The sequence below is a fragment of the Protopterus annectens genome, chromosome 8.part0 (genome assembly GCF_019279795.1).
Source record: "Protopterus annectens isolate FY-2018-M chromosome 8.part0, PAN1.0, whole genome shotgun sequence".
In the NCBI taxonomy this organism is placed as follows: Eukaryota; Metazoa; Chordata; order Ceratodontiformes; family Protopteridae; genus Protopterus; species Protopterus annectens.
In genome coordinates this window covers 1,979,728,885-1,979,750,883 of record NC_056741.1, presented here as the reverse complement: position 1 = coordinate 1,979,750,883, position 21,999 = coordinate 1,979,728,885, and the positions used below count along the sequence as shown (strand labels likewise).

Below are 21,999 nucleotides of genomic sequence, written 5' to 3'. Positions count from 1 at the left end.
TTACTACGGACTTGGAAATAGAGTAGACTAGTGTACAAATACATACAAATATTACAATCTTGTATAGCTGCAAACAATTTAAAATATAAAAACTGAGAAGCTTTTACAACTTGGGGTGGGTTACACTGGAGGTATCTTTCATACATTTAGGATGAGTAGCTTAATACAAGCAAGAGAAATGTATATGAGCTGACATAGAACTTTTTCAATATAGAAACAGAGAACCTTTTCCATCTTAGGGTATATTTACACTTAGGTACCTTTAAGTATTCAGAAAAAGCTTAATACAAGCAAGAGCAAGATCTATGAGTTTAGGAGAGTAAGTAGAAATTCCCATTATGAATAGGAGAGGAGAAGTGGAAATTCCCAGTATGAGGAGATTATGTTGGGTGGTGCTACTGTTGATCGCTGTAATGAATTTTACTTCAAATGCTACTTCTATTCTTGGAAAAACTTCTGCTTATTAAAACAATAAAACTACAATATCTGGGATAAAGACTATAGTGCCTTCTTTATACAATGCTGCTATCTACTGGTCAACACATAAAATAACATGACTCAAATATTTAAGAGAAAGTACAGTATGTATGCATGTATGTTTTTTTTTAACAGCAGCTACACCATGTCTATTAACACACACACCAGTGATAGAGCTTGAACAGTGGCAAGTTTGCTAAGAATCCCAACTGAAAATAATTATTTTACTGAAAATGTGGTTCAAGGAATGGCAGTTCTCCTCTGAATGTTTGCAACAACTTTAAGTTATTATCATAGCTAAGTTGATTTGAAATTGACTGAAACACTTCTTTAAACCACAAATCCATGGAACAGAAATGCTAGGCTAGAATTAGGATAGTCTGTCTTAAAATGTTGCCTTTTTTTACTATCACTAACACCACGGAATGCATTTATAGTTTCTTGCACATGGAAATCGTGATTTATATGCACAACAAATGCAGTAAGTGAAGGCTGCATTAAATATCGTCAAATTAGCTAGAATAAAACTTATGCTTTGGAATATTTCTATCAGAGCAGACACTATCCATTGAGTGGTAGGAACCAAATAAAAACATGGGCAAGGTAAACAACCCTCCACCTCTCATCCCAGTAATGTCTCTCTGTAAGCCCATTTACATGGGAAACCCAGTCAGGAAAAACTCCAAACCTTAAAAGTTTTTATGCAGTACATTCAGATAATAACACAAAACATAAGTGTATGTCACACATGGATTTTAATAAATCAGTGACTATAAAACATTAATCTGAAAACAGAGAGAACAGTATATAGAATGACAGGAAATGGGGGGATGAGTAGAGGAGTTGTGAGGGCTATTTCTTGAAGACAGCATTCGTAGGATGTAAGTTGCTGCACTTAGAATTGGTGAGGGGAGGCAAACAGGTTATAGCAAAGTTTCTCCCACTTATGGGAATGGCTTCCATGCAGGCAATGAAATGAGGGGGCCACTCACATGTCATCAGAAGACAATAACTAAGTCCACTAGGGAGCCTTCTTCCCTTAGGAATGTGATTTGCTGACAGGAAGCAGTTGTTCTACATTGCGTCTTCATATGTTTTCATCGATTCTTATCAGAGAGGGGAGGAGTTGGTACCCTTTGCTCTTGTCAATATGTAAATCTACTATCAAGTTGTCAGGGTGGGTGACTATTGTACTTTGGCTTATGGAGCCCTGGAAGGCTTGGATTGTTAGAATGGCTGCCCTCATCTACAGTACACTGATATGCAAACTGGCCTCTGATTATGAACATATATCTTGTTCAATTTGCCCCTCACCCTGAAGCTTAGATATTATTGGGGACTGTCATTAGAAGGGTAAGAGATTGACCTGCTGCCTATAGTCAGGTTTATAATATGCAACTACTTTCCCTATGTGCTTTGCAGGCTCTAGATATTTGTCTGTGTACACTGGATTTGAAACTGGAGACTACTGAACTCTTAATGTCCACTGAGGTACTCTTATATAAAACCTTGCAAAGGGTATGATGGGAATCATCAACCACAAGGCTCTTTGTGGAAAACTGAGACTGACAATTCTGGAAAACTAGCCATTGAAGAGGAATACTCTTATATGAAGATAAGAGGATGTTACATACAGCTATGTCTAGACTGCAGCCTATGATTTGAACAACTGAAATGGCAACAACTGTGACTGCAGTGTTCACTTTTATTCCTAAAGAATGAAACAGTGTGATCACAGACTCTGAGGCAGTAATAAGTTTCCTTAGTGAGGGTACTGCAAGCTAGTCAGTTAGGGAAAAGTCAAATCTGCAATCACAAACATTCCAAGTGAAAAAAAATAAAGAAAAAGTGTTTTTGCAAGAGGCACCCCCACACCTCCACTGCTAATATATGCCAACTGTGAGGCTACACCATTTCAGGGAATGAAGAAATTTCTGGGACACAGAAACCTCAATCTTTTTTCTTTACTTGCATTATTTTTGCACCCCACTGCCTGATGACAATTAGTTCCCTTCAGTTTTTTGACCCGTTCATTCCTCGTGGGCTGAGAGCTGGTCTCACTGAGATGAGAGACAGTTGTGTGGCCATCATAATAGAAGGCATTAGTGCATTTGTTTATGTATGTAGTCTAACCACACACACTGGTGGTGACATGGGCTCCACATCACTGCAAAAGGACCACCTACGCCTCTGATATGGATGTGTGCCAGCTCCTTGATATGCCTACAAAACGGCTACCATACTGGCTTGTGGGATCCACGCCTGTTCTGGGTGTAGCAGCCTTTGCAACTCACTTGCGGAGTGTCAGATCTACAGAATGGAAGGAACCACCAGAACTCTTCCTCCCAGGTGAATGTGTAGATGTAAGTTGCACATCTCTTGCCTAACCTTCCTCAGCTCTTCCAGCTTCACAAGTCACTAACTTATCTCAGGCTAACTCATTTGCAGTCAAGGCTTTAGCCATCTGTGCCACAGAGCAACCTCAATCTTAAGTGCAAAAAATAGAAGATGGAATTGTAAATTTTATAACAAACTGGTTTACCTATCATATTATAAAATACAAAACAGCTTCTAGAAAGAAAACTAAATAATTATCTTAGAAATGTGAAAAAACTTAAAAAAGTTTAACAAACCAACAAAACAAAAAGGTGAGTCCAACAAACCACAGTAGCCGGTGTAAAATCCAAGATCTTTTTACTATAACTTGTTAGCGCTTTCGTGTAGTAATATACATACACTTCTTCAGACAAGTTGTTATAAACTGTGCTCTGAGTATAAATATTCTCACAAGGTCGCACAATTGTTTAATTAAATTGAATTAAATTGTTTAATCAATTAATTACTTTCAGCCCTAATTAAAACCAGTCGCAGTTTAATTTTTACAATTTTAAAAACAAGTGCAATACTGCAGTGTGCTTGCAACCATGAAACTACTATTCACGATTAAAAACATCATATTGTGTACTACGTTATTAAAATACTTGCGTTCAGGTTTTTTTAAAAAGAGTGATAATATCCATCTAAATAATAAACCTGATATCCCTTTGGTAATTTTATAATTTATGATTCTAGAAATTGATAAATTTCATAGATTTTATAAACTTTACAAACTATACCAACTCTATAAACTCAGCGAGTTACAAAACTAACTTTGATGTTATAAATTTGTGTGTTTATGTTTATATACATTTTCTTAAGGCATCAAAAAACAAATACATAGATGTACATACACAGTGAACATACACATACAACTGTGTATGCATATGCCTAATCAAATTCATTTTCCCCAACCTTTTTATATTTATTTGTGTAATAATTCTAAAATTCTATTTTTCTAATTCAAGTGTCCTAGAACTGTTAGTGTCTTTCTCATTTACATTACTAGTATTTCAAATAACTTCACCTAGCAAGGGCTTTTTGTTTTAATAAACATTTAATGGAGCATGTCTCATTAATCCCTGGGTGAGCATATGCATTTGTTTTAAGTTGCCACAGCAGCTCACATTCTTCTAATTTGAGGTGCCATGGTCCACCTCTGGGATTAATTTTTATTTTCTGTACCACATTAAACAAAAAATTGTGGTTACTGTTTTCTATAGTGTGTTTTGCCAGGGCATTAGACATTGTTCCTCTAGAAATTGCGTACATATGTTCATAAATACGTTGTTTTAGGTGGCGTTCAGTTTTTCCAAGGTAGAACGCAGAACATAATGTACAAGTAGCAAGATATACTACTCCCTGACTAAGACAGTTACACTTGTCACTAATATAATATTTTACTCCACGAATTGAAAAAGTGGTATCTTAGAAATGTGCTGAAACATTCCATGCCATGCAACTGAATTACCATTTGATTCTAAAATAATTACTTGGTGCAAAAGACCATGCTGAGCTTGCAGAAATTCACAGAAAAGTTAGGTGCAGCATCTTGCCATGAGCCCAAATTATTCTGGAGTTGCCATATGAACTGTGAATTCAAACATGTTGTTGTTGTGTCTATCGGCTTTTCCCGATTAGGGGTCACCACAGCGGAACTCCGATTCGCTAATGATTGGTAGTAGATTTTTACATGCCGAGTTGCCAGCCCTAACACACAACCTTCAACGAAGGTACGCCCATCCACGCATGTCTCCACACAGAAGACGCTTTAGCTGAGAATCGAACAGGACAATGTCTTGCTGTGAGGCGACAATGCTACCGCAGCAGCCCCAATTCCAAAATACTTGTGATTATTGTAAGTGACCACTTAATAGCAGGCTCAAAGTAGGTATTCTGGAATATGGTCCCCATAGTAAGCCTGTTTATAGATAACTTACTTCAGTGTAAGGCCTACTAACTACGACAGCAGGTCAGACTTAAACTGAGAGCAACTCTTTTAGAATCTGTCCCAATATTCAGAAACGTGATATTTTCTGAATAGTCAGAATATCTTTTTGCTCATGTGTATGTTTCAAAACAGCATACTGTTTGGTGTGTGCATCCCAAATGACTTAGCACTATCACTTTATTATTTAGCCCTCACTGCTGCACAGTACTTCTTCTGACCGGCTTATAGAAAACATATTTAGTTTACATACCTGCTGTATGATGTCTTGATGAAAAGCACGTGCAGTTGCTTTGTGCCAGACAGTTACTCCTAGCATGGTAATGCTGTGGCAAAGGCTGGCACCAGGAGGATATTGAGCTTGGTGGAGTGGCTGTTGTACTAGGCCAGCTAGCTCGTGGGGCTAGTCCTTTTTTAACCTGGGTTGGAATTTCTCCTGGAAAAGAAAGCAAAACAAAGCAAGAACGTTTTAGTATGAGCTAGATGTGCTTAAGTTATTTACAGTAGCCTTTCAGACAGGGGTTAATTTTTTTTTTTTAATGTTAGAAACTTTATTTAAAAACAATCAATTTGAGACAGTAACACAGATAACATATATTTATCCCTCCCTTTCAAGAGTACAATCTATTGTTAACATTAATTCATCAAAAGCATATAAAAATAATTAAGCATGTTATTATTATATTTATATTATAATATACATATCAGTTTATAGCAGACAAAGTCCTCACAGCTAATCAATTATTAACATTGCGTAAATAATTGTTGGCACTCCCCTAAACCCTATTTCAATACTGGGCTTACTGACACACCCATTACATAACATTTAGTTCTCCTGAAAATTGGATCAAAATAATTTAAAGAGTTTCTGAATATTTTGGATAAAGAGAATGAAAAATAAGTTTCATTTAGATTTGGATAGCCTTGGCTTCATCCAGTTTTTTTCCACTATTACCAAGAAGTATGAGCACTCTTTGGACTTGATATACCAACTTGGTCTAGTGACCACGGGACTTGGTGTCTTCGGGAGATCCCTAGTCTGTTTTTTTTTCTTGCACTTTCAACAATGACTTCACTTGATAGGGAGCTGGTTAATTGTAAGGAGTTAAGAAACATTATTAGTCACATTGTATCACAAACACCAGCTGCTTAGCATGGACAGTGCTAATGAATATGATTTGCTTGTTATTGTATTCAATCATGCAGAACCAGCTGCTTTGGATATCTTTGCATCAGGCTCATGTGTGTCTAAAATCTATAGTTTGTTGTGAACCAAGTTTCAACCGTAAGCCCCAAACAATGTGGAGAGGCGAATGAAAGCTGAAATGCCGTTGGTGAATGACATACTTACTCAAGGACAGACTTAATCTTAATGCATATTCTGTTGAGTACCAGACAGAATGTCATATAAGGAGGCAACTTATCTGTTCACTGAGACTTCTGGTGCAGCTAATAGACTGGCTATGCTTTTCTGAGTGGTCGATGAGCTGTGCAATCCAACCTGCTGAGCCACTCAGAAAACCATTTTTTTCTCATCATTGTGAGGAAGTGGCACAGTGTTTTGCAAATAAAATAGCCAAGAGCAAGGCTTACATCCATCTCCAAAAGTGCAACAGCTGAGAGTGGCAGTGGATCCTTGCTGGAGATGCTTGAATTTTTACGGCAGAGTTTGGTTATGGCAAGGTCATGAGAGTAGCCTCATAGCTGCTCTTACTTACAGCATACTTTTTAAACACCTTTATTGAATTAGCACTTGTGACATAGGCATATTTACATTTATATAAAAGTAATCAAATCATATTAAAAAGTTCACATTTACAAATGTTATACGTCACATATATTTGTTATATATCATACAATTAAAGCTACATTACATAAATTGGTCAATTCCTGCCTTTTATTAATTATTTATTTACTTATTGATTATGTTGTATGATAAAGATATTGATTTGGTCAGTTTTATTCCTGATACTGTGGATGTTATAGAAGGAGCAGGTAATAGGATGCTGTTTATTTTTTTAAATACCTTTACTGAATTATCACTTGTGATTTAGACAAAACTTACATTTATATAAAACTAATCAAACTATATTAACAAGTTCACATTTACAAACATTACAATTCACATCTATTGTTATACATCTTATAATCTATGCAACATTAAATAAATTATTAAATTCCTGCCTTCTCTTAAACCTCATTCCTCCTCCAAAACATTTTCTGTACATATTGGTCCTACAATTTCCATTTTTCTGTGTAATTTACTTCTATCCTTTTCTAAAGATCCCACTTCCTGTTTTTATATCTGTTACAATATTCACTACTTCAAGTTGGTTTAGATTTTGATTTCTATTTTCTAGCATTTTTTTTGGCAGCCACCAGAATTAAATTTAACAAGGCCTTACTATGTTTAGGCAATTCAGATCCTCTATCCCAGCTAAGAAAAGTAATTTCCTTAGTTAACATTCATTTGATCGCTAAGTATTCCTGTGAGAGTCCTCTGAAGGGAATTGTAAAAGTCTGCCAACTCAGTACACTCTGAAAACATATGCTCCTAGGTACTTCCATCTTCCACATCACACTTCCAACATTTACCATCCACATGAAGAAAAATTCTCTGTAGTCTGCTTGGAGTATAAAAGTATCTATGCAAACACTTTCAGGCAAAAATCCTAAATATTCTAGGTTTTGTTGTATATTTGGGAGCCAAATATATGTCCTCCCATTGTTTATTTCTGAATTGCATATCTAATCTCTTTTCCCAATCTTTTCTAACCTCTTCTGAGTGATTCCTATAGTTACTGTGTAATATTTTGTATGTCATACTAATTATCCTTTTATTAACAGCAGCTTCTGTTCTAGATTCAATTAAAAACTGAACCAGTGCAGGTTTTTCATTTAGGATTCCCCTATCCCTTTCTCTGTCTATACTCTGATATCAATCCCTGACAGGAAAGGCAATCACTAGCCTGCAATCCGAATGTCCTCTTGGTGTCTTCCCATTCTGTTAACTTTCCTTCTCTAATTATTTGTTTCCAATACATTGGTCCTTTTGCCAGCTTCTTCCAGCAAATTCCAGCTCCCTTTGTACCCCTAATTGCAGTTATTCCTATCATCAGAATCTCCTTTCTCCATTCCTGTGTTGGCTTAATTCTTAGTTCACTTTCTACTACTTTATGAATATAATATTCTGTATAACTGTTGTTATTCTCTTTAAGGATCAGCATTCAAAACCCCATTCTTCCCTTATTTGTTAAATTACCTTCCTGAGTCATCATCAACCCATAGTACTTTCAACTGTAGTTTTCTGCTTGTTTTATGCATAAGAGTCTTTACTGTGTAGCTCTAAAATATCAATTGAAGTCAAGTAATCCTAAACCTCCTTGTTTTATTGGGAAGATCAGCTTATCCCACTTGACTCTTTTCCTCTTCCCCTCCCAAATAAAATCCTGCAACTCTTTATTAATTACTACTCACTTCTCCCCTGGTTGATAAACATATGCCTGACCTATATATATAAAACTAAAGAGGGACAAAAACATTTTTACTGCTTGTATCTTGCATTTCATATCCAAGGGCAAGAGCTTCCAGTTTCTCAGTTTTTGTATCATCTTCTGTTTAGTCTCTTCCCACATGTCTTTAGCTGCCATAACAGAATCATTTTTAATTCTACTCTTAAATACTTCTTTTATTATGTCTCCATAAATATAGGTATTGCTGAAAGAATTCATGTGTGGGTACATACTTTATAGCTATAGCCTTTGTTTAATCTTCAGTAATTTTATATCCTGAAAAAAATGGAACTGTCTCAGAATCTTCCACAACACGGAGATGTCCTGATTCTTATTCTTATTTCATTATAATTTATAGTGTGTATATGTACACACATATGCGGAATTAAAATATACTCAAAGCACAGAATACTCAATAAAGCAGGCTAACAGAAGCAGTAATATAAGAAGAAATATAAATGATTGCAAATGAGTGCACTAGTCCAAAAGGACAAATTCCATGAAAATGTCATGGTTTTCCAGTGCTCCTACAGTACAGATCCCAGAATTTCCAGGGATTTTCTCAAAAATCTGTATGCCTGATTATTATTTGGAGTGTAACCAAATCTAATGATTTCTTGGCAAATACACAACGGTTTCTGCATATAAAGGTGGCATACCTTCATCTTGCTGCTTTGTGAACCACTTTTGGCTGAATAGCTTATTCCAGGGAAGTAGAAGCACCTGCAGGGTACACATGACTTTAACATGCATTTCTGGATTTGTGTATTATAAAGACTAATAGTGATGGGTGAGAGGCTGGTATAATGGCTAAGGTGTTTAAAGTGCAGGGTTTGATTCTTACATGGCGTAATTGGCTAGGCTTAAAAACGGCCCACAAGAGCAGTTAGCCCAATACTAACCTATGAACTAGTTATGATGCCAGAAGGAAGTCTTCATCTTCAGGTCAGAGAACTGTATAAAAGTGTAGATAATAAAAGAAAACGTATGATTTTACAAAACAGACATAGAAGACATGTTCCACATACCTGTGCTTGTTGCTGCAGGGGCTTGTGATGCATAGCCTCTGGAGTGGACTTCATCAGCTGACAGTGTTCTGTTTCTGATTTCTCTACTTCTGCACTGATCGCCAGCAGCTGTAGTTAATGGCAATGTTGACATTTCACTAAGGGCCATTTGTGGCCTGAGAACGCCATTCCTGCTGTGGGAGTCAGACAGCTGAATGTTGGAAAAGTGCATTAGTTTAGTATCAAGCAATGGAAACAAATCCACAATGTTAGAAGTTAAGCATTTAAGAAAGCAGCCAGGGAATTGTGACTAGATGTTAGTAACTACTGTATAATCCTATCTGCTGTTTTCTAACATGGTATGTCTCAAAATCAAATGTGCCCCATGGCACACTTTTTTATGTATTTTTAATATGCAAAGAAACACAACAGCAGAAATATACAACAACTGATGTTGTTTGGTTAAACAGGTAATGACAAGACTACTGAGTATAACAAGTTAAACATGCAGACAACAGAGGGAAAGTTTAGTCTAGTACAGAAGGAGTTTAGTAATATATACTTCTTATGCCATTTAGTCTTCTGTATTTCTTAATGGACCTCTATGTCCACAATACACAGATTTCCTTCCACACTTCTCTATAATATGGTAACAATTTCCTGAATTTCAAAATGGTGTTGGTTGCCTTCTGTTGATTAAGTATGCAGTCTGACCATTTCTTAATTCAGGTTTTGCATGGATCTCTAATTACAGGTAATATAGTATTTACATAGAAGTATTTTCTCTGTTTTTTCCTTTTTAATGTATATAGTCATATTCAGTAGAAAATACAAGTATGACATGCTACAGATGATTTTAATTTGGAATATTGCCTATTATCACTATGTCCCATACTGGAGATATAGCATTACAGTTCTGCCATTACTTTTTGACAACATTGGCAAGTTGATCTTACATTAAGATGGGCTTCCCTGTATCCTTGTGGCAGAACAGTGTAGATCCGGCCTTGTTTGAGCTAGGGATTGCTGGACAGTGATTCATTACGTGCTTTCCTATTGGTAGATTATCTTAAAAATGGTTACTTTTACCTCTATTTCATGTTTGTGCTCAATTAACTGGAGCTGCTCTACGTTTGAGGTCCTATGCCAGAGATCTAGAGCATTTCTGCTTTAATCCAAGGCATCCAAGGCAAAAAAATAAGAAAATAAGTATACTTTATGATTCTTCTGCCCTTTTGAACTGCATTTTATTGAACTGCTGCATTACTTCTGTTTTTTTTTTTTTTTTTTTTACTGTTTTACTGTTTGTGACTGCTTCATTCTCTGTACTTGATTTGCACTGTACTGATACCTAGATAGCACAGACTAGATTCAAACCTGCTGAATCTAGCCTGCTATTGATACACTTGAGCACTAAACCAGCTAACTTAAGAATTGCTCCCCTGCACTCTTGTGGCAGAAGAGTGTGGAACCAACCTTGTCTGAGAGGGGACTGATGAAGGAAGGTTCATTGTGTGCTTTTCTATTAGTAGATTAGCTTAAAAGCATTTAATTTTGCCTGTATTTAAGCCTTGCATTTCTGGGTTACTGTGCATTGCTCAATGGGGTTTAGCGGTGCTCTGTATAGACACAAACCCCTTGAATCACAATTTTTCTCTAGACAGCTCTCAAGCTTCCCAGTTGTACTATGGGCAATCCAGTTGTGCAGTGAGTGGTGTTGCCACACTTGTCATCCATAGCCTTCAGCAGAACAAGCCTCGTTATTAGTCCTAGCACAAAAAGTGGTCAAACTAGCCTACTCCCTTCCCTAATAGTACATATGGTAAAAAAACTGCTATAATGGACGGGCAGTTTCCCATCATTTCTCCGGCTGTCCTGATCAACTTGGGCAGCCTGAGGCAATGTAGTAACTGCCTCTTGTATACCTACATCCACTTACTTCTAAAACAAACAAATACCCTATGTGAGAGATGTTATTGCACTATGAATTTGGAATCAGTTCTCTCAAATAACAACAAACCGGACAACAAACAGGTTATCAACATGCACACTTCACCTCTCACACAAAATAAGGTCACAACACATAAACCCACATACATGGAGGTACTCACTAGAGGCCTAGAAAAGATCTGAGACCTCTCAAATGTAGCCCACTTGCTCACACTGTTATGCAGGTAGAAACCACTACACATAAAACACATACACCAGTGTCTCAGCAAGCAAGTCCGTAAGGCAAACATCTCAAAACCAAATGTTTTGGTCATAGGCGACTCCATAGTGAGACACACCGATGTCCCCATCACCAGCTGGGCAAGGAGAAGGTCACAGTCAGCTGCCTGTAAGGTGCCAGGATCCATCAAATCATGCAATCACTCAAGAAAAAGTACCATTATGACTCTGTCATAGTTCATGTTGGGGTGAATGACTTGAGACATAACTCTCTGGACTACATGAAGAAAGACATTACTGAACTCTCAGATTATATGTTTCAGGCAGACACAACCCTAGCCCTATGCAGCATTCTACCTTCACCAAGGATAATGCCACAATATAAACAAAAAATGATCGACTTAAACAATTGGCTTAGCTTCTGTGTCAGTCCAGGGATGGCCTATTATCTGTCAGAGTGGGATGACATGGTTGATAGGCCATGCTGCATTGTCAGAGGTGGTCTGTACCTGTCTCCTCTAGGCTTTCAGATACTGGCAAAGGCACTTGCCTCCCCCCATAGTGCCTTTTTTAGATGATGCCAAAACAACAAAATTTTCAATGTAACAAAATCCACTCTAGAGAAACTCAAGGTTCTGCTGCTTAATGCTAGGAGTCTAAACATGAAACTGCACTCCCTGGAAGCAATCCTCACCTTAGAAGATGCTGATGTCTGTGCAGTCACTGGGATGTGGTTCAAGGCCACGGACAGCACCCTGGCCATGCAAGGCTACAATGCCTTCCACATGTTCAGACCTCAAAATGAAAGTGAAAGAACCAAAAGTGGAGGTGTAGCCATCTTCATTAAAGCCAAGTATATCACGAGACTGGTCAAACACTACAACTCCCTTGAACTACTCCATGTCCAATTAACTATATGCAAAAGACCCTACCACATCATTGCTAGCTATAGGTTCCTCACCAAGAACGAAGAAAAGCACACTGCCTACCTGGACTTGCTGAAGTCACTCGCCATAAAGCCTGACACCTTAGTCATGGGAGATTTCGACTATCCTTCCATCGACTGGTTGTCATAGATGAGCACAAACATGCTCACCCAAAGGTTCTTGGACTTTGTCAATACAAATGCTCTGCAACAGATAGTCTGCACCCTGACTGCTCAAATGTCCTAGACATAGTACTCACTAACGTGGGGGGTCGCTGCACTCCCCCATGTGTGATGCCTTCCCAAGTAAGGTCAGATCGTAAATCAGTTTCATTTGAAGTAACTATTGGACCTGACACTCCTACAGGAGCAATAAAACTAAACACTTTTCAAAAGCAAAGTACAGCCTACTGAGCAATGGTATAACCATACAAGCACGGACAACAATGACTCCTATGCAGAGGTGTACACAAATGCCCTGTATAAACACTTAAGCAACTGTACCTTACTGAATCAAAACCAGGTCCTGAAAGAATAAGCCACCCTTGTGGACCTCAAGTATAAACAAGTTATATAACAGGAGGAAGAAACTGATGTCCAAGAACAAGAGGGAACTGACCCAGCAGAGGAAGAATCCTCTCCACAGCTTGAATAAGCAAATCAGAAATCTTGTAAATCTAAAAAGGAATGCCCAGCTATGTACCAAACTGGTAGTAGATGGTACACTCATACTATACCACAGGAAATTGCCAGACTGCCAGCTGACAGATTTAGTGAAAACTTCACATCCCTGTCCCCACCAGCCATATCCCAAAGCATACCTGACACCAGTCCTCTGCCTAGTATCTCTAGAGATCAGGTCATATATGTGCTCTCCAAAGCCAAAAACATGGCCTCAATGGGATCAGATAACATTCCAAGTTGCTTAATAAGCAATCTAAAACAGAAACTTGCGGACCCACTTGGCATTCTCTTTAATCATAGCCTGAGAACTGGCTTTGTACCAGCAGAGCGGAGAACAGCAACAGTGATCACTTTGCACAAGGGGGGGGGGGGGCATCAACTGACCCTGGGAACTACAGACCCAGAAATCTAACCAGATTTATCTGCAAGGCCATGGAAAGACTCATCATGGACCTTATCAACAAGGACATAGGCAACCTTCATACTCTAGACCCAACCTAATTTGGCTTTGTTAAGGGTAGATCATGCTTATTAAACTTAGTAGACTTCTTTGAGAAAGTCACCAAAGCCCTGGATAAAAGTAAGACAGTGCATACCACTTATCTTGACTAAGCCAAGGCTTTTCACACAACATCCCACTTGGGTATCATTGAGAAACTCTCCCAGCTGGGAATTAACCCTTATGTAACTAGGTGGGTAGACATTTGGCTTACCAACAGAACACATACTGTCAAAGTTGGTGACTCCATCTCTATCAGTAGACCCGTCACCAGTGGCATACCACAAAGATATATGCTAGGCACTTTACTGTTTGGAATCTATTTCTCGGAAGTCCAGGCTAAAGTAGAAGGCCTTTGGCTTACCAGGTTCACTGATGATTGCAAATTGGGTGCAATCATTGTGTCCTCCAATGATGTTAACATATTACAAGAGGGGCTAAGACAGACAAGTGACTGGTGCCAAAGCCATGGTCTAAAACTAAATGTAAAGAAGTGAATTATTATCCCCTTTGGTAAAGTGGAATTCTTTGCTAATTACAGTATTGACACCCTCCCCCAAGTTCAAACCCAGTAGTGCAAGATCTGGGAACACAGGTAGACAGCAATCTGAACTTCAACCACCAAATTTCCACAGTGGTAAGGAAACGCTTCTACATTGCGCATCTCATAAGTAAGGGCATCAAATACAGGTCTAAGGACATTATAACTCCACTGTACGTGACCCTCATCAGACCATTAATAGAGTACAGTGCTCCCTTTGGCATGTACCTCACCAGACACCTGCAGCAGCTAGCAAGCCCACAGAGGTATCTCACCAAGAAAATACAGGGTCTCCAAAGCCTGACGTATATGGATAGACCAAAATCCCTGTCACTGTACTCTGTATTGCATAGGCTGCTGAGTGGTGACTTGTGCCTGGCCTACAAGGTAGTCTCAGACCCTGCCTTGATGAAAATGCTGCACATCTGCAAGTCAAACGGCACGAGTCACTCACTCCTAACCTAACCTATGACATTAACAGAACATGCTGGAGTGATAGATGCATCTTCCAGAGCTTGACGCTCCTCTAGAATAAACTTCCAGTTCACATGAAGCAGAGCTCATCTCTGACTCTGTTCAAGTGCAACCTGGGTAAATGGATGGGAGATCACAAATTCAACCTGGGGTTGGCACCCATGTCCCTCATGGACAGGGCTAATTGATGTTGATCATAGATTTGCCCTGCGAATTACATCCATCTAACAAGGACAGTCGTGGCAACTCGGGATTAACATCATAGACTTCCTCTGTGAATTACATCCGTCGAACCAAGGACAATTGGGGCAACTCGGAATTAACATGGCTAGGCTTGTAAGGGCTGTAGAGGTGATAGCCTAGTAACTTCCTATGAACCTATATTTCAGCTCCAAAGTAGACTAGTCTGGATGAAGTAATGGTAGTCATTACAGTTATCATATATAGTGCATAGATAAGCTTGGCAAAATAAATTGTACAGTTTATATTTTTTCATATTGTGTTTAGTAGGTTGGAATACTGTTTTTGTACAAAAGGGCATTTCTGTATCTGGAAAATCCCATGTCAATGATGTGATTATTAGTCAGACATTAATGTTGATTCTTGAACTTGGATGTGGTTTAGACTCTACTGTGTGGTATTGTGAACAGTATTCACCCATTCACTGTTATATCATGCAATACTACTGGCAATATTTTAGCAGCTGCTATTTTTCTCATTATGTTTACCCATAAGGTTGCCTTTACGGATACTGAGATTTTGGATAATATATCTGGCAAAACCCTAAAAGCAGCAATGAGATGGCTTTAACACCATAAGATCAATAATTTAACTTAAACAAATGAATCTTGAAGGCCAAAGGTTAGTATAAAATAAGAAGTTATGTACCTATGATAATGTTCCATGTTAGTTGTCTTCTCTCGCCTTCTTTCTTGCTGGATGGGTTCAGAGCCGATCCTCGGCTCCGACTCGGCACTTGCAAAGCTCGAGAGCTAATTTTACCAGCTCGAGGCAACCCTATATCCCATGATGCAAGGTGTGACTACCCCAGATCTCGTTTGGTAGCTATGAAAAAACCCCTGCCAGTAACCTTCTTCCCAGAAAGGAAGAAGAGGAACTAAATGTGGTAAGAAACAAAGCAAATAACCACTAGTGGCTAGTGACACTTCCTACTAGGGGTCCATAGAAAGAATGAACTGTACCCAGCGAAGAGTACAACTTCAAGGTCTGTCCAGGCTAGGGGGAAGGAGGGAGGGACGCAAGAAAGAAGGCGAGAGAAGACAACTAACATGGAACGTTATGGTAGGTACAGAACTTCTTAATGTTAAGTTGTCAAACTCGCCTTCATTCTTGCTGGATGGGACCGCGTCCCTAGCACCTCTGTCCTGGGTGGCTCAATGGAACAGACTCTTGAGAACTGTGGAACCAAACTTAGCCCTGTCCCTGGAGGCCAAGTCCAATTTATAATGAGAGACAAAGGTGTGAGGAGTGGCCCAAGTGGCTGCCGCACAAATGGTGTCAATAGGCAGCCTATCCTGAAATGCTGTGGAAGTGGCTAGGCGCCTGGTAGAATGTGTGTTTGGTTTCGAGGGCAGTTGCTTGCCCCTAAGGAGATAAACATGAGAAATGATAGAAGACAGCCATCTGGATAAGGTCACCTTGGAGACCGGAAGACCCTTCCTGTTTTCTGCATAAGAAAGAAACAGTTGATCAGATTTTCTGAATTGTTTAGTTCTGTCCAAATAATATCTGAGTTGGCGATGGACATCCAAACAATGAAGTTTCTGTTCCGCTCTGTCAGAATAATTAGGGAAAAAAACTGGCAATTCAATAGATTGGTTAATATTCGTCTGGGAAGCAACCTTGGGCAAAAAAGATGGATTAGTTCTTAAAGACACTCTATCTTTGTGGAAAACCAAATATGGAGGACGGACACAGAGAGCGTGAAGTTCAGACACCCTCCTGGCTGAAGTAACAGCAACCAGAAAAATTGTCTTCCAGGAAAGAAATTTCAATGAGCATGAAGCAGCCAGTTCAAAGGGGGGCAGAATCAAGGATGCCAGCATTAAATTTAGGTCCCATTCCGGAGGGGGATCTTTGACTGGGGGTTTTAGCAGAAAGATCCCTCTAAGAAAGGCTTTGCAAAGCTTGTGAGACATTATGTTTTAATCCGCTAAGCCAACATGAAAATTTGAGATCGCTGCCAGTTGAACCTTAACTGTCGAGGAAGAAGAGCCCGATTGAAAAATCTCAGCTAGGAAGTCCAAGACTGACTGCACTGGAGCAGTAAAGGGATCTATGTCTCTGGACTTTGCCCAGAAGGAAAAACACTGCCATTTACTAGCATAAATCCTTCTGGTAGAGGACTTTAGAGAAGCTACTATGATATCTCGCACGGGATTAGAAATCATAGGAAGCCTGGCTAAGGAAGGAAATGGAGCAACCAAGCAGTGAGGTTGAGAGAATGAATGGCCTGGTGCAGATGACCCGAATGGTGGGTCAGAAGATTTGGAATTGGATCCAGATGCCAAGGCTGAACCAAGAGATGACGATGTAGGGACGGAAACCAAATTTTTCGAGGCCAGTAAGGGGCAATGAGAATCAATTTGGCTCTCAAGACGGTAGCTTTCTGAATCACTTGAGGTATCAGCGGGAATGGAGGAAAGGCATAAAGAAGTCCCCGGGGCCAATCCTGGGTTAGAGCGTCTCTGGGGGGATGGCCTGGTAGTGGAAAGAGGGAGAAGAAGTCTGGGCACTTGCTGTTTTGGGGTGTAGCAAAAAGATCGCAGCAAGGGACACCCCACTTCTGAAAAATCTCATCCACTACTGATTGTTTGAGAGACCACTCGTGTGGCATGAGAATAGCTCTGCTCAGTCTGTCCGCTAAGAGGTGGGATTTCCTGGGGATATGCGTTGCTATCAGAAACCGATGAGAGGAGATTGCCCATTGCCAAAGTCTGAGAGCTTCTCGACACAGTGGATAGGACTTGGTCCCGCCCTGTTTGTTGATATACCAGACTACGGACATGTTGTCCGTCTGAACTGCAATAGTCCCTAAAGGAAGAAAGTCGCTGAGGGCTTGCAACGTTAAAAGCACCGCTCTCATCTCTAGGACATTTATGTGCAGATGGTATTCTTTGGGTTGCCAAGTCCCATGGACCATCCTGCCCTGATAATGCCCCCCCCCACCCGATCAGAGAGGCATCCGAAGTGACTGTGGCAACCGGAACTGGGGGAACAAACAGTCAGCCCTGATGGAGTTGTGGAGAAGACATCCACTAGGTTAGGTGACTCTTGCAGGATTGCGTCACAAAGATCTTGTGGCGCATGGGAAGCTGCTGGAATGACCACTGGGTGAACAACATCCACTGCAGAAGACGCATGTTGAAGCGAGCTAAAGGAAGCAGTACGATGGCCGCAGCCATAAGACCTAGCACCTTCAGGACAAATCTGGCCTTGATCTTTTTGCTGAGTAGTATGATCCGAACATACTTTTGGATGTCCAGAATTCTTTGGTTTGTGAGTCTTGCTGACATCCCGACAGTGTCTAATTCTGTGCCTATAAAGGTAATAGATTGGCAAGGAGACAATGAAGATTTTTCGAAGTTTATAGAGATCCCTAACTGGTTGCAGATGTGAAGAGTGTAGTCCCTGGCCTTGAGAAGTTGATGCCTGGTGGTGGCAGAGAGGAGCCAGTCATCTAAATACGGAAACACCTGGAATCCTTGACGTCTCAGGTGAGCCGTGACCACTGCCATGCATTTGGTGAACACTCTGGGGGCTGTAGTGAGGCCAAAGGGCAGGGCTCTGAATTGAAAATGACTGGTCCCCAGCCGAAAGTGGAGAAACCTTCTGGAGCGCCTGTGAATTTTTATATGATAGTACGCATCCTGAAGGTCTATTGAGCACATCCAGTTGTCCTTGCCCAAAAAGGGTAGAATGGACTGAAACGTGACCATCCGGAACCTTGCCTTCTTGACAAACTTGTTTAGTTTGCTGAGGTCTAAAATTGGTCTCCAATCTCCCATCTTTTTGGGGTCCAAAAAGAATCTTGAGTAGATTCCGGATCCTACTTGGTCTGCTGGTACTAGTTGGATGGCTCTTTTTGCTAGGAGCTTTGATACCTCCAGCTTTGCCAATTCCCTTAGACCAGGTGAAACGTCTGGAAGGGATTGATGAGGAACGGGATATCTCTCGAAAGGGATATTGTAACCCTCGGATATGATCGACTGTACCCATTTGTCTTGAGAAAGGGAACGCCAGGCTGTTGGGTACAGTGACAATCTTCCCCCGACTGCCTCCAAGGGTGGACAGTCGGGCAACACCTCAGGGATGCTGGAAGGGTTTATCAGAGAGAGGCTCCCTGCTACCCTGATTCTGCAGACCCCCTCTGCCCCTAGGGCGTCTATTGTTATTACCCCCTCTGCCTCTGGGGGTAAACTGACCACGTGCATCCGGCGTGACTCCCTGAGATTTACGAAACCACATTTCCCCCCCCTTCTGACCTTTGGGATAGGGTCTTGAAGGGGTGGAGAAATGGACTCCTACGGCAGAAAGAGTCTTGCCGTCTTGCTCACACCTGGTCAATGTGTCCTTCACCTGAGGCCCAAACAAAGCCGAACCATCGAAGGGAGTATTAGTGAAGAATGCCTTAAAAGGGTCTGCGAAATTACAAAGCCACATCCAGGACTGACGCCTAAGTGCCACTCCTGTGCTTGCGGCTCTACTCGCCCCATCGGCTGCATAAGAAATGAGCCGCATGGAGGAGTTAGTTATAGAATTTAGGATTCCTAGCTGTGAGGCAATCTTTTCTTGAGCCCCAGCAGCTGACGGATCCTGAACTACGGGGAAAAAACAAACTGCAAACGAATCCAAAAATCACACAAGGAGAGCTGAGAACAAAACACTTTATGACGCAAAGCTTTCGGGAATAACCCTTTCTCAATACTGAATACAAACATGTATTAAGCAACTGCTTTTATACAAGCCAAAAGAACATGTGACTGCAGCCAAAGTCACGTGACATATTCAAAAATACATTTCAGAAAAATAAATTTCAAAGAATATCAAAAAGATATATATACTATATACTATATTTATATAGTTTTAATGTGCAAATTTTTTTGTATTTAAATGTGTGAGGTTTTAATACATATGTGTGTCTATACATGTATATACAATTATATAGGCTTTTTAAGAAACTTTTCATTGAGTATATATGTATGTATATCTTTTGCATTGTTTTTGCAAAAAAATTTTTTTGAAGTTTATATTCATATGCATATTATTCTGAAAAGTATTTTTTAGGAAAGTATTTTTATGAAATATGTATATATATCTTTTTGATATTCTTTGAAATTTATTTTTCTGAAATGTATTTTTGAATATGTCACGTGACTTTGGCTGCAGTCACATGTTCTTTTGGCTTGTATAAAAGCAGTTGCTTAATACATGTTTGTATTCAGTATTGAGAAAGGGTTATTCCCGAAAGCTTTGCGTCATAAAGTGTTTTGTTCTCAGCTCTCCTTGTGTGATTTTTGGATCCTGAACTACCTCACCTAGTTCCTTGAGAATGTCTCTCTGAAGCCGGGTAAAGTGACAGAGACAGTTTAGCGAGCGCATAGCAAAGGTCACTGAAGAAAAAATCCACTTACCGTACCTATCCATGGTCCTAGAGTCCTTGTTAGGAGGATGGACAGGTACAGAAGGATCGGCAAGTTCCTTCTTGGTGGCAGCAGCCACCACCATGGCATCAACAGGGACACCCTTGGTAAGAAACTGTTTGTCTGCGGAGGCCGTGATGAATTTAGAAGGCCTCCTGGGGACTGGTTCCACAGAATCTGGGGCCGCCCACGCCTTTCGAGCCACCACTTGCATGAGCGGGCCGAAAGGCGGAGACACCCAGGAGGTGGAGGGTCGAGATCCAAATGCCTCCAGGTATACCGACTCATCCTCGGAGGGGTTAATGGAAGGCCAGTTCCCCCTCTGCTTCAGGAGTTCCAGGATGTCTGAAAAGGAGACATCCTCAGAGGGGGACCGTGGGGAACGCTCCGACTCATCTAAGTTGGTATCTGATGTCGTAGACTCGGGGGAGTCTGTGTGCTTCCTCTTGCACGTCCTCTTACGCGGGGGTTCTCCGGAAGGATCAGGAGAAACCTCGGAAGAGGAAGTTCTTCCCAATGAGGAAACCTGGGGCGATGGATCTCCGGGTCCGGGAGCAAGAGAATGGCAAGAGACATCAGCAGGCACCGAAGAGGGAGGAGCTAATGGAATTGACCGTTGACTCAGCTCCGGGGCTAGAACACTCCTCATCACCTCAAAGGCTCCCCTCCTAGGGAGGCCAGAAGACTCCCACTCCGAAGAGACAGGAATCCCCGGTCCCACCGAAAGAGAAGGCTCTGAGGCTGATGTCGGTGCCGAGCTCACCAATGCCGAGGCTCCAAGAGGGAGAGCGGGGTCGGACAAGGGTCCGATGCCACTTGCCCCCTCGGAGCCGACAAGGGAAACTCGACGACCGGATCCCTCCATGGAAGGTCTCATGGAGGAAATCGGAGTCGAAGACGACGGAGCCGACAGGGGAAGTATCGGCTCCGGCGCACCAACGGTCAACGTTCCGAGAAGCTCCGGCTCCGAACTCTGAAGGAGAGTCGGAGGAGGAATTTCAGGGGGATGAGGGATAGCGGTCGTCTGCTGAGACGGGCTATGGAGCATCTGGGCCAGTGCCTGTGACTTCAGTAGTCTACTTACCACCCTCTCCAAGTCATGGTCTGACAGCCTGGAAGACCTTGAAGATCGGCTCTGATGGCTCCGCTCCGAAAGTAGAGGAGATCCCGGAGCCGAGCGAATCGACTCCAGGGAAGGGGACCGAGATCTCTTCTTGGAAAGAGCCATCGGAGCCGAAGACCCTTCGGTTCCAGATGGAGCCGACAGCTTATCGGCACCAGTCCTGGTCAAGGAGATGTCGGCTCCAGCCGGAGCCGACATTGACATAGGTGCACGTGTACCGGAGCCAGTCGGCGCCGATACCACCACCTCAGAGGTAGAAAGATCGGCTCCAGCAGGAGCCGATCTCGACTCTGAAGGAGTCGGAGCCACCGCCGAAGGCTTAAGAACCACAGCCTGGGCTTTAGGTGGCTTAGAGGGCTTTGCTGACCCAGTCTTGGTTGGTGAACCCTCTGGCTTCAACAAGCCACGAAGAATTAACTTGTTCCGACGTTCCTGCAGGACTCTCTGGCTGAAGGAATGACAAATAGCACAGGAGTCCTGCAGGTGTAAAGGCCCCATGCAGTACACACAAGAAGTGTGACCGTCTGTCAGAGACATTTTCTGACAGCACGAGTCACACTTCTTGAAGTCTGAGACCTTTACTTCTTTTGACATGGTATGT

General features: G+C 41.2%; 1 protein-coding gene across 1 annotated transcript in view; it reads right to left on the bottom strand.

Moving 5' to 3' along the window:
• LOC122809783 (receptor-interacting serine/threonine-protein kinase 2-like) overlaps window positions 1-21,999 on the bottom strand; it is a 298,126-nt gene that overhangs the window by 52,921 nt on the left and 223,206 nt on the right. Inside the window, exons 10-11 of the mRNA XM_044081525.1 lie at window positions 9,342-9,531; window positions 5,055-5,237 (exon numbers count right to left, since the gene is read on the bottom strand). Coding sequence (XP_043937460.1) covers window positions 5,055-5,237; window positions 9,342-9,531 — 373 coding nt within the window. The remainder of the gene's footprint in view (window positions 1-5,054; window positions 5,238-9,341; window positions 9,532-21,999) is intronic.